General features: G+C 54.7%; 1 protein-coding gene across 1 annotated transcript; it reads right to left on the reverse strand.

Annotated features, from left to right (window-relative positions):
* Positions 1 to 7656: 7656 nt before the first annotated feature.
* Positions 7657 to 13644, reverse strand: CHTOP (chromatin target of PRMT1). The gene is given in 6 exon segments (XM_075261226.1): positions 7657 to 8312; positions 8406 to 8537; positions 8616 to 8799; positions 12677 to 12796; positions 12798 to 12828; positions 13565 to 13644. Coding segments are annotated over 6 exon segments (735 nt in total). The 5' UTR covers positions 13630 to 13644; the 3' UTR covers positions 7657 to 8109.
* Positions 13645 to 14597: the final 953 nt, after the last annotated feature.

Raw genomic sequence — 14597 nt, forward strand, 5'->3', positions numbered from 1 at the left:
CGTCACGTCCGGCCTCAGGGGGAGGGGCATGCTGGGAGCGGGACGGCACGTGACCCGGAGCCACCAATCACCGCGCTGCTTTCATTTACTAAGCGCGGGCAAGAAGTGAAAGATGCGCTGTGATTGGTTGCTAGGCGGTTCCTCTGATGGCGGTGGTTGCTAGGCGGTTCCTCTGATGGCGGTGGTTGCTAGGCGGTTTCTCTGATGGCGGTGGTTGCTAGGCGGTTCCTCTGATGGCGGCGGTTGCTAGGCGGTTTCTCTGATGGCGGTGGTTGCTAGGCGGTTTCTCTGATGGCTGTGGTTGCTAGGCGGTTCCTCTGATGGCGGTGGTTGCTAGGCGGTTTCTGTGATGGCGGTGGTTGCTAGGCGGTTCCTCTGATGGCGGCGGTTGCTAGGCGGTTCCTCTGATGGCGGTGGTTGCTAGGCGGTTTCTCTGATGGTTGTGGTTGCTAGGCGGTTCCTCTGATGGCGGTGGTTGCTAGGCGGTTTCTGTGATGGCGGTGGTTGCTAGGCGGTTTCTCTGATGGCGGCGGTTGCTAGGCGGTTCCTCTGATGGCGGTGGTTGCTAGGCGGTTTCTCTGATGGTTGTGGTTGCTAGGCGGTTCCTCTGATGGCGGTGGTTGCTAGGCGGTTTCTGTGATGGCGGTGGTTGCTAGGCGGTTTCTCTGATGGCGGCGGTTGCTAGGCGGTTTCTCTGATGGCGGCGGTTGCTAGGCGGTTCCTCTGATGGCGGTGGTTGCTAGGCGGTTCCTCTGATGGCGGTGGTTGCTAGGCGGTTCCTCTGATGGCGGTGGTTGCTAGGCGGTTCCTCTGATGGCGGTGGTTGCTAGGCGGTTTCTGTGATGGCGGTGGTTGCTAGGCGGTTCCTCTGATGGCGGTGGTTGCTAGGCGGTTCCTCTGATGGCGGCGGTTGCTAGGCGGTTCCTCTGATGGCGGCGGTTGCTAGGCGGTTCCTCTGATGGCGGCGGTTGCTAGGCGGTTCCTCTGATGGCGGCGGTTGCTAGGCGGTTCCTCTGATGGCGGCGGTTGCTAGGCGGTTTCTGTGATGGCGGTGGTTGCTAGGCGGTTTCTGTGATGGCGGTGGTTGCTAGGCGGTTCCTCTGATGGCGGTGGTTGCTAGGCGGTTTCTGTGATGGCGGTGGTTGCTAGGCGGTTCCTCTGATGGCGGTGGTTGCTAGGCGGTTCCTCTGATGGCGGTGGTTGCTAGGCGGTTTCTCTGATGGCGGTGGTTGCTAGGCGGTTTCTGTGATGGCGGTGGTTGCTAGGCGGTTCCTCTGATGGCGGTGGTTGCTAGGCGGTTTCTCTGATGGCGGTGGTTGCTAGGCGGTTCCTCTGATGGCTGTGGTTGCTAGGCGGTTTCTGTGATGGCGGTGGTTGCTAGGCGGTTCCTCTGATGGCGGTGGTTGCTAGGCGGTTTCTGTGATGGCGGTGGTTGCTAGGCGGTTCCTCTGATGGCTGTGGTTGCTAGGCGGTTTCTGTGATGGCGGTGGTTGCTAGGCGGTTTCTGTGATGGCGGTGGTTGCTAGGCGGTTCCTCTGATGGCGGTGGTTGCTAGGCGGTTTCTCTGATGGCGGTGGTTGCTAGGCGGTTCCTCTGATGGCGGTGGTTGCTAGGCGGTTTCTGTGATGGCGGTGGTTGCTAGGCGGTTCCTCTGATGGCGGTGGTTGCTAGGCGGTTTCTCTGATGGCGGTGGTTGCTAGGCGGTTTCTGTGATGGCGGTGGTTGCTAGGCGGTTTCTCTGATGGCGGTGGTTGCTAGGCGGTTTCTGTGATGGCGGTGGTTGCTAGGCGGTTCCTCTGATGGCGGTGGTTGCTAGGCGGTTCCTCTGATGGCGGTGGTTGCTAGGCGGTTCCTCTGATGGCGGTGGTTGCTAGGCGGTTTCTCTGATGGCGGTGGTTGCTAGGCGGTTCCTCTGATGGCGGTGGTTGCTAGGCGGTTCCTCTGATGGCGGTGGTTGCTAGGCGGTTCCTCTGATGGCGGTGGTTGCTAGGCGGTTCCTCTGATGGCGGTGGTTGCTAGGCGGTTTCTCTGATGGTTGTGGTTGCTAGGCGGTTCCTCTGATGGCGGTGGTTGCTAGGCGGTTTCTGTGATGGCGGTGGTTGCTAGGCGGTTCCTCTGATGGCGGTGGTTGCTAGGCGGTTTCTCTGATGGTTGTGGTTGCTAGGCGGTTTCTCTGATGGCTGTGGTTGCTAGGCGGTTTCTGTGATGGCGGTGGTTGCTAGGCGGTTTCTCTGATGGCGGTGGTTGCTAGGCGGTTCCTCTGATGGCGGTGGTTGCTAGGCGGTTCCTCTGATGGCGGTGGTTGCTAGGCGGTTCCTCTGATGGCGGTGGTTGCTAGGCGGTTCCTCTGATGGCGGTGGTTGCTAGGCGGTTTCTCTGATGGCTGTGGTTGCTAGGCGGTTTCTCTGATGGCGGTGGTTGCTAGGCGGTTCCTCTGATGGCGGTGGTTGCTAGGCGGTTTCTCTGATGGCTGTGGTTGCTAGGCGGTTTCTCTGATGGCGGTGGTTGCTAGGCGGTTCCTCTGATGGCGGTGGTTGCTAGGCGGTTTCTCTGATGGCTGTGGTTGCTAGGCGGTTTCTCTGATGGCTGTGGTTGCTAGGCGGTTCCTCTGATGGCTGTGGTTGCTAGGCGGTTCCTCTGATGGCTGTGGTTGCTAGGCGGTTTCTCTGATGGCGGTGGTTGCTAGGCGGTTTCTCTGATGGCAGTGGTTGCTAGGCGGTTCCTCTGATGGCTGTGGTTGCTAGGCGGTTTCTCTGATGGCGGTGGTTGCTAGGCGGTTCCTCTGATGGCTGTGGTTGCTAGGCGGTTCCTCTGATGGCTGTGGTTGCTAGGCGGTTTCTCTGATGGCGGTGGTTGCTAGGCGGTTCCTCTGATGGCTGTGGTTGCTAGGCGGTTCCTCTGATGGCTGTGGTTGCTAGGCGGTTCCTCTGATGGCTGTGGTTGCTAGGCGGTTCCTCTGATGGCTGTGGTTGCTAGGCGGTTTCTCTGATGGCGGTGGTTGCTAGGCGGTTTCTCTGATGGCAGTGGTTGCTAGGCGGTTCCTCTGATGGCGGTGGTTGCTAGGCGGTTTCTCTGATGGCTGTGGTTGCTAGGCGGTTTCTCTGATGGCTGTGGTTGCTAGGCGGTTCCTCTGATGGCGGTGGTTGCTAGGCGGTTTCTCTGATGGCTGTGGTTGCTAGGCGGTTCCTCTGATGGCGGTGGTTGCTAGGCGGTTCCTCTGATGGCGGTGGTTGCTAGGCGGTTCCTCTGATGGCTGTGGTTGCTAGGCGGTTCCTCTGATGGCTGTGGTTGCTAGGCGGTTCCTCTGATGGCTGTGGTTGCTAGGCGGTTTCTCTGATGGCTGTGGTTGCTAGGCGGTTCCTCTGATGGCTGTGGTTGCTAGGCGGTTCCTCTGATGGCTGTGGTTGCTAGGCGGTTTCTCTGATGGCTGTGGTTGCTAGGCGGTTCCTCTGATGGCGGTGGTTGCTAGGCGGTTTCTCTGATGGCGGTGGTTGCTAGGCGGTTTCTCTGATGGCGGTGGTTGCTAGGCGGTTTCTCTGATGGCGGTGGTTGCTAGGCGGTTTCTCTGATGGCAGTGGTTGCTAGGCGGTTCCTCTGATGGCGGTGGTTGCTAGGCGGTTTCTCTGATGGCGGTGGTTGCTAGGCGGTTCCTCTGACTTGCCCATCCCCCACGCTCTCTCGCACTATGACGGCCATTGTTGTCTTACCTTACAGCACACCGTTGAGCTCCATTACAGTCGTGTCTGAGGTAAATCTGAGGATTTGTCACCTCCAGCAGAACGAGACATCGGGCCCTGCTCACATTTATGTCAGAGCTTTCATTGCAGATTCTGTCATAAGGCCTTAAAAAAAAACGTCACCTGAGGGAAAATGTGACGACAGACTCCAAAAGTGAGCGGGCCAATTGGTGCGCGGAGTCTGACAGATCAGATTGGTGCGTGGAGTCTGACAGATCAGATTGGTGCGCGGAGTCTGACAGATCAGATTGGTGCGCGGAGTCTGACAGATCAGATTGGTGCGCGGAGTCTGACAGATCAGATTGGTGCGCGGAGTCCGACAGATCAGATCGGTGCGCGGAGTCCGACAGATCAGATCGGTGCGCGGAGTCCGACAGATCAGATCGGTGCGCGGAGTCCGACAGATCAGATCGGTGCGCGGAGTCCGACAGATCAGATCGGTGCGCGGAGTCCGACAGATCAGATCGGTGCGCGTTGTCTGACAGATCAGATTGGTGCGCGGAGTCCGACAGATCACATTGGTGCGCGGAGTCCGACAGATCAGATTGGTGCGCAGAGTCCGACAGATCAGATTGGTGCGCGTTGTCCGACAGATCAGATTGGTGCGCGTTGTCCGACAGATCAGATTGGTGCGCGGAGTCCGACAGATCAGATTGGTGCGCGGAGTCCGACAGATCAGATTGGTGCGCGGAGTCCGACAGATCACATTGGTGCGCGGAGTCCGACAGATCAGATTGGTGCGCGGAGTCCGACAGATCAGATTGGTGCGCGTTGTCCGACAGATCAGATTGGTGCGCGTTGTCCGACAGATCAGATTGGTGCGCGGAGTCCGACAGATCAGATTGGTGCGCGTTGTCCGACAGATCAGATTGGTGCGCGGAGTCCGACAGATCAGATTGGTGCGCGGAGTCAGACAGATCAGATTGGTGCGCGTTGTCTGACAGATCAGATTGGTGCGCGTTGTCTGACAGATCAGATTGGTGCGCGGAGTCTGACAGATCAGATTGGTGCGCAGAGTATGACAGATCAGATTGGTGCGCGGAGTCTGACAGATCAGATTGGTGCGCGGAGTCTGACAGATCAGATTGGTGCGCGTTGTCTGACAGATCACATTGGTGCGCGTTGTCTGACAGATCAGATTGGTGTGCGGAGTCTGACAGATCACTGCCCAGGTTATTCACACAGCTGTCGGTGACTTCCTGGACTCGCTCCATCAGCCCCTCAGACATGTAGTAGATGTGTGGATGAGACGTTACAGACATGCGCGGACTCCCCACACTCCGGTGATTGGTTACTGTACAGCGCCACAGAATACGTTAGCATCATAACTCAGTACCAGGTGTCCGCCTGTTTGGGGGGAGGTAGTAAGTACCCCCGAGTGATGACAGTCACTGCCCGCCCAATACCTCTTCCCATCGCGGGTGTCCCAGCTGCAGCCCCCATTGATGTCCTGTCAGATGGCTACGTTGTGCCGTTTCCTGTTGCCGCCTCCCTATTCCGATGAGCACAGTGCAAGCTCTTGCTGTGGCCCCCTCCCATATATACATCTATACAGTGCTGCCACCTTCTGCTGAACAACCTCTCAGCAGACACATGAACGTAACTCTACAAATCAAGACCTGTAAGCCGCGGACCAGCACCCCCTGGTGGTGAAATGATGGATCTGCAGGTGAAGGACTAGAGCCGGTGCAAGACTACAACTCCCAGCATGCCTAGGGCAGCCTTTCCAGAAGTAGTACGTTACTGGACATAGACCTCGGGCACTCCTTACATTGCAGAGCAGGTCCGATCCTGGACAGAACCCCCCTCCCCAAATGGAAATGAATGTATTATGGAGGGGGGCTTCTTTAACCCTTTTCTGCCACAGGCCATTTTTTGATTTTGACTAGTGGTGAGCGAATAGTATCCGATCAAATACCTCGCCAGCATAGGAATGCGTGTAAGCGGCCAAACACCAAGGGGTTAAACACTTCGTATAGTCACTGTGCTTAACTCCTTGCTGTGCGACTCCCCGGAACGATGAACCCAACCAGTATGTGCGATGGAACGTCTCCCATCCACTGCTGTAGGGCGAGGCAGCACCGTCACATCACCGCTAGACCCTCCCATGATGATGTAGCAGGTGTACCCAAAACATTGGCTACTTAGGGGGGTCTACTAGTAGTCACCGCCTATACATGAAAACTATGGACATACAGGGATGAATGTGGCCGAGCAGGACTAAATATGCCCTGTGGTGCCCCTGCAACCCCAGTCCTCTGCCACGGACTCACTTACAGGTCCTGGCGATATCTGGACTCATTTTGTGCGCCGATGATACTGAAAGTAATCCCAGAGAAGGGCCGAACGCAACGTTACAGGGGAGCGTGGAGAAGCGGCAAACAAGTGATAACAAGATGAGCCAATAGCACGCTCCCATAGAAATGAATGGACAAGGCCGGCACGCGGGGGGGTTAAGCTACCGGCCACCGGCAAAGTCTGAGTGCCGGCCACTTCCATTCATTGCTATGGGAGCGTGCTATCGGAAACGGCTATTCCAAATAGTGTTCCATCATCTCTAGTGATAATGAACGTTGTCTGCCCCCTGGGGAAGAATACTGCTCAGTCTACACACCAGCACCAGGTCGGTAAAGTCCCAATTGGGAAGAACATAGTCTTGTCTAGAGATGAGCATTTGGCCAATCAATGCATTACTATGTGGAGATGAAGCAGAGCTGGACCTACTACACACTCAGCTCTGCTGCATCGGACACTGCTACATCGGAGATGAAGCAGAGCTGGACCTACTACACACTCAGCTCTGCTGCATCGGACACTGCTACATCGGAGATGAAGCAGAGATGGCTGTTCGCTGAGCTCGGCTACTCCGGAGTAGCTGAGCTGAGCGCACGGCCCGATGTAGCAGTCCGATGCAGCAGAGCTGAGTGTGTAGCAGGTTCATCTCTGCTTCATCTCCGCATAGGAATGCATTGACCAGTGTTGATTGGCTGAATGCCGTACTTCTGTATGACATTCGGCCAATCAACGCTGGTCAATGCATTCCTATGGGAAAAAGTCAGCTCACGCATATCACAAGCTGACCAGATAGAGCCCCCAAGAGCTGAGTGAGTGACATTCCCCCCTAAATAAAGGTTATCCCTAGCTAACCCTGCCTGTACATCCGTCCCTGTCTCACAGTCCCAAATTAGTCGAATGTTAAATCCACCACGCGTCTAAATTGGAGGTCACCTGATTTTGGCCAATTCCTTTTTCCGATTTTTTTTTCAATGCCTCCATTGTCGTAGTTCCTGTCCCACCTCCCCTGCACAGCTATTGGTGCAAAAAACGGAAGGTGGGAGGGGATACAAATTTGTACTGAGTATTCGAGAACGGTATTCGCTCATCTCTAGTCCTGTCAAATCGCACCGAGCACCTGCGTATAAGGAGGATATAGCTGAAGGGGGGGGGGGGGGGGGGGGGGGGTTTGACAAAGTAACTCAGTAGATTAGGCTAGGTTCACTTCGAGTCCATGCGCTAACACCATGGACCCCATCAACACTGCGCAGGACCTTTCACCCCGCAGAGGGGAGTTTAGCCTTAGAGACCGGTTATCAGATTTAAGAAGCGAGAAACAGCTCAGGGGCGACCTAATGTATGAACATATACAAATGGACAGTCCCTGGATCCTTCCAATGATCTCTAAACCTGGGGGAGTCCTCTACACCTACTGGGTCATTGTAGTCACGGGTGGAAAGTCTTTACAAGAGCTGCGAGACTGTGGAACGAGACTTCGGGACTGGACGTAAACCCGAGGAATTATTCTGACTTCCATCCGCTTGAGTTGAATTCGTTACCAGTGACATTGTGACGCTTCCCCCCTTTCTCTTCTTGTGACCCCCCCCAAGTTACCCTCCCCCACCACAGTCAACCACGGCTAAGAAGAGGTTTATTTCATACCGTAAAGTGTTTAATGATTGCTGCACCGTAACAAACACACAGCAGCGGCCAATGGACCCGCAGACAAGATTCCAGGTGCTGCCGGGTCCTAGTGTCATGGAGACTCACATCAAACTTAGACTTAAGGGGCACCCCATAAACTGCCGGAGTACTCGGCCCGACATCGTCACTAAACCTACAGGACGAGTACGCGCGAAGCAGCCGGAACCGCACAAAACGTGCTCCGCCGGCAGCAGACAGAGGACATAAGACGTGGCCGTCTCCATACATTCAAGATTCATAAAATAGAATAAATTGAAAGACAAAAAAAACCAAAAACAAATCCTAAGTATCAAAAAGTAAAAGGAACTCTAAAACGAGGTGATGGTGGCGCACCGTCCTGTGCCAGTCCAGATGCTGGGAGAACACAGTTCCTTACATAAAAGCTTTGTTGGTATCAGTCATTGGATTCGGGGTCGGCCTGCGCCATGTAGGCGTCCAGCTCTGCGTCCAGGTGACCTTTCGTCTTGGACATGTAGGCATCCAGTTGGTTGTCTAGCTGTTCTCTGGTCAGTGTCGGCCGCATTGCTCCTCTTCCTCTACCGCGGCCTCGCCCTCTGCCAAAACCTCCTCTGCCCCGAGCCATCACTCCTCCACGGCCTGTGGACATAAGTAAGGACACCTTTAGACTGAGACGAGCACAAAAGATAGGGGCGCACACCTCCATCATGACCCTCATCGATATGTACTAACCTCGTCCACCCATTCCTCCTCGACCCAGGGCGCCCCCTCTCATGAGACCTCGGCCGGGGCCTCCACGACCTCGCATGCCTCCTCTCCTTAAGCCCATTCTGGTAGCACCGCCCCGGCCTCGAAGGTTTTGACCTAAAATAAGATTAAAGCTATAAGACAGGATGAAAAAAAATAGAGAAAAGTGACCAAAATGACAGAGACATGACCCACCTCGCATGACCATGGCGCCCCGCTGCAGTCCTCTGCCTCCCCGGCCAACACGCATGATTCCCCTCTGTGAACCCCGGAGCCCCATCCCAGCTCCACGCATTCCACCGGCCCCTCGCTGAAGCCCTCCCACCGGTCTCCCCAATCGGGCCTGGATATTGCTCTTACCGAGCCGCTGCTTTAAGCTCTAGTGAGAGAAATCAGACAAATTACAGACATGGAGCGAAACGGCAGCAACGTTCAGGGCAATTATACATCATGAAGGAACCTCCGGAAACAAGACGACGTAGCAGGGCCTATGGTGCGGCCTGGAGACCAAGTACCTGCAAGGACTCATTATAGCAGACAGGCCGGCCCTATACTGCGTCCATTACGAGGGTAATCTGATATCTGGGGCTCCCCCCTCTATATAGGACAAGAGATCTGTGTGTCCGTGACCCGAAGCAAGTAGGGAACGTACAAGATATCACTCAGGACAACACAAGGGGATGTCCACAAATGTGAACGGGCAGCGACTCAGAATGGAGAAGGGGGCGTTCGCTCCATCATGGACAAATCGCAGCCTCATTTACCTAATCCTTATAATCGCCCTCGCTGTACGACCACAACTAGTATCAAGGGACGGTCGGCCATGTGCATTAGTGCTCCGATTCGGATGGTGTCTAACGTGGCTCTAAACGGGGTCCGAGTTCTAGGGATCTGATCCTACAGAGCCTAATGGATCTCCTTCATGGTTTCTCAGGCACAGCGCCATAGACAGTAATGGCTGTACCTGGTACTGCGCCTCAGTCGCTTTCCTTGCCAGATTATACTAGTAGTATGGCAGTGCCTGAGAAACAACAAACCAAATCTGAGTGGGTGTCAAGCGGGATCCCCAACAATATGGTGAGGTTCATTATCCCAGAAAGTTCCTCACGTGTTTGCAGTCAGGAGACCTTGGATGATGCAGCAGTACCATGTAGGTGACTGGAGGTGGCTAGGACTACGGTGCGGCCATCACCATAGCAGGGCTACCTACGAGGGTGTATCCTGGTAAGGTATCGGCTGTGTCCTCTAACACCGGCATCACAGCCCCAGAAAAACTAACATCTTTCTCTAGTCACATTCAAAGCAGCTTCGTAAGTCAGATGAAGAGAATCCCCGAGACTTACATATGGATGACCTATTCTTACACTAGGGTCATACTAGCGCGGTGCTCTCACATCGTTCTGGGTCTGGACCGCTAAAACCGCGGTTACTCACGGACACTGCCGAACCCACATTGACTATAACAGGGTCCGCAATTTCAAAACTGATAGTGGCGGAAAGAAGCCCTTTGTGCAGGACAAATCTTTCCATTGTAGAAACCTCTGAAGACCAGCAGAACCTCCAGGTGTAAATCCAGCCTTAAGGAGAAGTCACAGTGCTCAGACGTACAATGCCATCCCTACCAGACACAGCACCACACAATGTACAGTGGCCGTGTTTGGTATTGCAGCTCAGACCCATTCAGGACTCTCACGTCTCCACATGGCTTTTATCATACGGTGTTCGCTCATCTCTAGCAGCTATTCTGCTCTTACCTTTATTACTCTGACGCACGCCGCCGTTCCTGAAAAATCTCTTCTTTCGTCCATATGTGAATGCGTCTTTAGACAGCACTGGGGGCTTCCGAAAACTCTCCAGCGACGCCTCCATCTTCTCCAGGCCACAGGAAAATGGCCGACAGACATGCGCAGTCGGCGCTTTTGGATGAAGATACGAAGGTGACGCAGGAGAAGAGGCGTCGTCGCTGGAGATGCCCCATGTGCTGTCTGAAAACTCATTTACATATAGAAGACAGAAGATCTCTCTCAGGAACAGCGGTGGAAATCCAAGATTTCATCTGTATGCAAATTAATTCTCCCACAGCACTGGGGGCGGGCCCCAGTGCTCAAACAGCACTGGGAGGCGTCCCCAATGCTGTGAGAGAAATCCCCAGGGCCGCCTCCATCTTCTTCAGGAACGGGTCTTATTCCGGTGCTGGCTTCAAACTTGTAGGCCTCAGGCAAAGCCAACTGCGCATGCCCACCGGCCAAAAGAAAATGGCCGCTTGCACAGTATTGTAAGCCGCCATTTTCTTATGGCTGGCAGGCACGTGCAGTCAGTTGCCCGGGGCCTAGAAGTTTGAAGCCAGCGCCGGTAGAAGACGTGAAGAGAGGCCTTCCCAGAAGAAGATGGAGGCGGCGCTAGAGATTTCTCTCGCAGCATTGGGCCCACCCCCAGTGCTGTGAGAGAACTCATTTGCATACTGACGAAAACAGCGGCGACGCGGAGAAGACATCTAAAGGTAGGAGAAGAATAGCCTTTCTTAAGGCTACCCCGACATGGTACCCAGAAAAAAATAGCATTTTAATCACAGGATCCCTTTAATCTTAGACATCAGTGATCGTGTGAATGAGCCCAAAAGGAACGGAGCTGGAAACAGAGCAGGTGACATGAAGTGGGAGCAGGGATCAGCGGCCTAGTCACATGTCCATGATAGACAGCACACCGGCCTATGTAGTTTCTGGTCATGTGCCGTCCATAGTTGACCTGTTTTTAATGGCAGTGACACGTAGGGAAAAAAACTCTGCTGTATTAGCGTAAAATATTTCGCCTTTTCTGGACTTGTAGAAAGTAGTGGAGCTCTGTGGTGTGCAAGATGGACCAAAACAGCAGTAAAATGTCTGCACGAGCCCATCGTGGACACAAACCCTTAATATGTGGAGGGCCCCGGGCAACAATCTAAGAATGGTGACCTATCCAAGAACAAATAATTCATCAATATTCTATATACTGGATGTCTAGTGTGTTACACACTCACTACCATAGGGGTCACTCCCTGGAATAATAATAATTAGATATAGTGTTATATAGCTAATTATAGATTACTCAGCTCTTAATAAAGAGGATCTCTGCAGCTTCTGACTGATCACAGGCAGAGTCATTTATCACAGGCGCAGGAATTGGGTTGTGAAAAAAAATCGAGGAGTCTGTGGTTTAGTCTACCGACTCTACAGCCCTGCTTAAAGCTTAGTTTGTGTTTAATTAAAGGGATCCTATCATTAAAACTCAATTTTTTCTGCCTACCACGTAGGAATAGTCTTAAGAAAGACTAGTCTTCTCCTACCTTTAGATGTCTTCTCCGCACCGTCGTTTGGTATATAATCCAGTTTTCGTCAGTATGCAAATGAGTTCTCTCACAGCACTGGGGGCATCCCCAATGCTGCCAGAGAACTTTCTAGTACCGCCTCCATCTTCTTCAGGAACAGGTCTTCGGGCGGTGGCTTCAAACTTCTAGGCCTCAGGCAGCCAACTGTGCATGCCCGCCTGCCACAAGAAAATGGCTGCTTACACTACTGTGTAAGCGGCCATTTTCTTGTGGCCGGTAGGCATGTGCAGTCGGCCTTCCCGTAGAAGTTTGAAGCCACTGCTGGAAGAAGACCCGTTCCTGAAGATGATGGAGGCGGCGCTGGAGAGTTGTCTGGCAGCATTGGGAACGCCCCCAGTGCTGCTTGAGTGCTGGGGCCCGCCCACAGTGCTACAAAAGAACTCATTTGCATACCGACAAAATCCGGGATTTCTACGGAACGGCAGCGCGGAGAAGACATCTAAAGGTAGGAGAAGAGCCGCCTTTCTTAAGGCTATACCTACGTGTTAGGGACCAAAAAAAATGAGTTTTAATGATAGGATCCCTTTAATAAAATTGTCCGGGCGATGCAGCTCTGGGTGTGACTGGAGTATAACCTAAAACATCTTCTTAGTAAATATAAGACAAGACTTTTCTTGGTTCCCGTCACAGCTTTCTGTGCGGCTTTGAAAGGACAAGCTGAGAGATTGGCAGATTTTCATTAGGTGTCTTTCATGTTGTTGGCCGGATCTGTACAGAGGCCTCCGCATGGAAGCAAACTGGCATTCACTTCTTTGAAGACCGGCTACTTTCTTACAATCAGGAAGGCTCCTTTACTGTCACCCTGCACATATTCACCTCCAGATCCAACATGGCGGCCAGAACCTGCCGGGTGCTGCCAAGCGCAGCCACGCCCCTGGAGGCGGAGTCTCACCTGCTTGAGCTTGAGAGCGGCTTGCACAGACGGCCTGTTCTCCATCTGTTGTGCCAATCTTCTGTTCCTGGCACTGGCCAGGCTCTGCTGCTGCATCGTGGCGCGGATATTCACGGGCAATCGGGTGTTTGTTCTTCAGCATGTTAGTAAAGCTTCAAGGTCGAACAAAATGGGGGGAGGGTTTAAATAAGATTCAACAGACACTAGTGCGTACCTCAAGGCCCCCCAGAGGAGATGTCAGGATTGGCATACATGATGCCCATGATCTATTCTCCGCAACTTCCACATATGCACAGCAATAAAAAAAAAGGAGACCTACAATACAGGGCAACGGCAAAGCAAAGGAGAGGGGGCCCCCAAAAGTGACAGGAGAGGACAACAGAGGGACATGAAGACAGATGAGGTGGAGGGACTACACATAGGGAAAGGGAGGGCAGCAACAGGTATGAGGGGGGAAGACAATGGAGGTGGCGACAGGAACGGGGCACAAGACAAGGAAGGAGCAGAGACAGCACAGCAAACGCCTCTTACAAGACCCCACAACACTGCGATGGGGTCTTTGGGCAGGGAGGGTGACCCACATCATGCCTCTTACAGCTCTGACCACACACGCGTGCGTCAGCCTCGGACACGGCAGCGGGCATCACGCAGCACAGGTAACATGCTACCAGGCTGCAGCCAGAACCCATGTATTAACAGGTGGAAGAAGGGGGGAGGGCGCCAGGCTGCCCCCCATCACTGTGTATTACCACAACCTACTGACAAACTCCTCTCACACAGTGTAACATGGCTGCCGGGTAGGACAGCGGCCGCCCGCTCTCATCTATGGAGGCGCCGGGCACACAGGGGGGTACGCTCTACATTGGGTATGTTGTGCAGCTTCCTCACCGCTCGTTCAGTGACAGCTTGGTGGTGCTCTTTAGCACAACTTTAGACGCTGATGGAGAGGCCATCTTTACTCCCGGACCACCTGTGAGACAAGAAGAGTGTCAGGACTGAGGACAGAACCAGAACTGCTCCCCAATACAGACCCTCACCCCAACAGCTCTCCCGTCCCCCACCAATACTGCCTGCTCCCCCCCAGCTCTCCTGTCCCCCCACCAATACAGCCTGCTCCCCCACCAATACAGCCTGCTCCCCCCCAGCTCTCCTGCCCCCCACCAATACAGCCTGCTCCCCCCCAGCTCTCCTGTCCCCCCAATACAGCCTGCTCCCCCCAGCTCTCCTGCTCCCCCACCAATACAGCCTGCTCCCCCCCCAGCTCTCCCGTCCCCCACCAATACAGCCCGCTCCCCCCACCAATACAGCCTGCTCCCCCCCAGCTCTCCCGTCCCCCACCAATACAGCCCGCTCCCCCCAACACCTCTCCTGTCCCCCACCAATACAGCCTGCTCCCCCCCAGCTCTTCTGTCCCCCCCACCAATACAGACCCTCACCCCAACAGCTCTCCTGTCCCCCACAGATCTCCTGTCCCTCACCAATACTGCCTGCTCCCCCCCAGCTCTCCCGTCCCCCACCAATACAGACTGCTCCCCCCCCCCAGCTCTCCCCCCCCCCCAGCTCTCCTGTCCCCCCCAATACAGCCTGCTCCCCCCAATACAGCCTGCTCCCCCCAATACAGCCTGCTCCCCCCCAATACAGCCTGCTCCCCCCAGCTCTCCTGCCCCCCACCAATACAGCCTGCTCCCCCCCAGCTCTCCTGTCCCACCAATACAGCCTGCTCCCCCCCAGCTCTCCCGTCCCCACCAATACAGCCTGCTCCCCCCCAGCTCTCCTGTCCCCCCAATACAGCCTGCTCCCCCCAGCTCTCCCGTCCCCACCAATACAGCCTGCTCCCCCCAACACCTCTCCTGTCCCCCCCCCAATACAGCCTGCTCCCCCCCCAATACAGCCTGCCCCCCCAATACAGCCTGCCCCCCCA

This window comes from Leptodactylus fuscus, assembly GCF_031893055.1.
Source record: "Leptodactylus fuscus isolate aLepFus1 chromosome 7 unlocalized genomic scaffold, aLepFus1.hap2 SUPER_7_unloc_1, whole genome shotgun sequence".
In the NCBI taxonomy this organism is placed as follows: Eukaryota; Metazoa; Chordata; class Amphibia; order Anura; family Leptodactylidae; genus Leptodactylus; species Leptodactylus fuscus.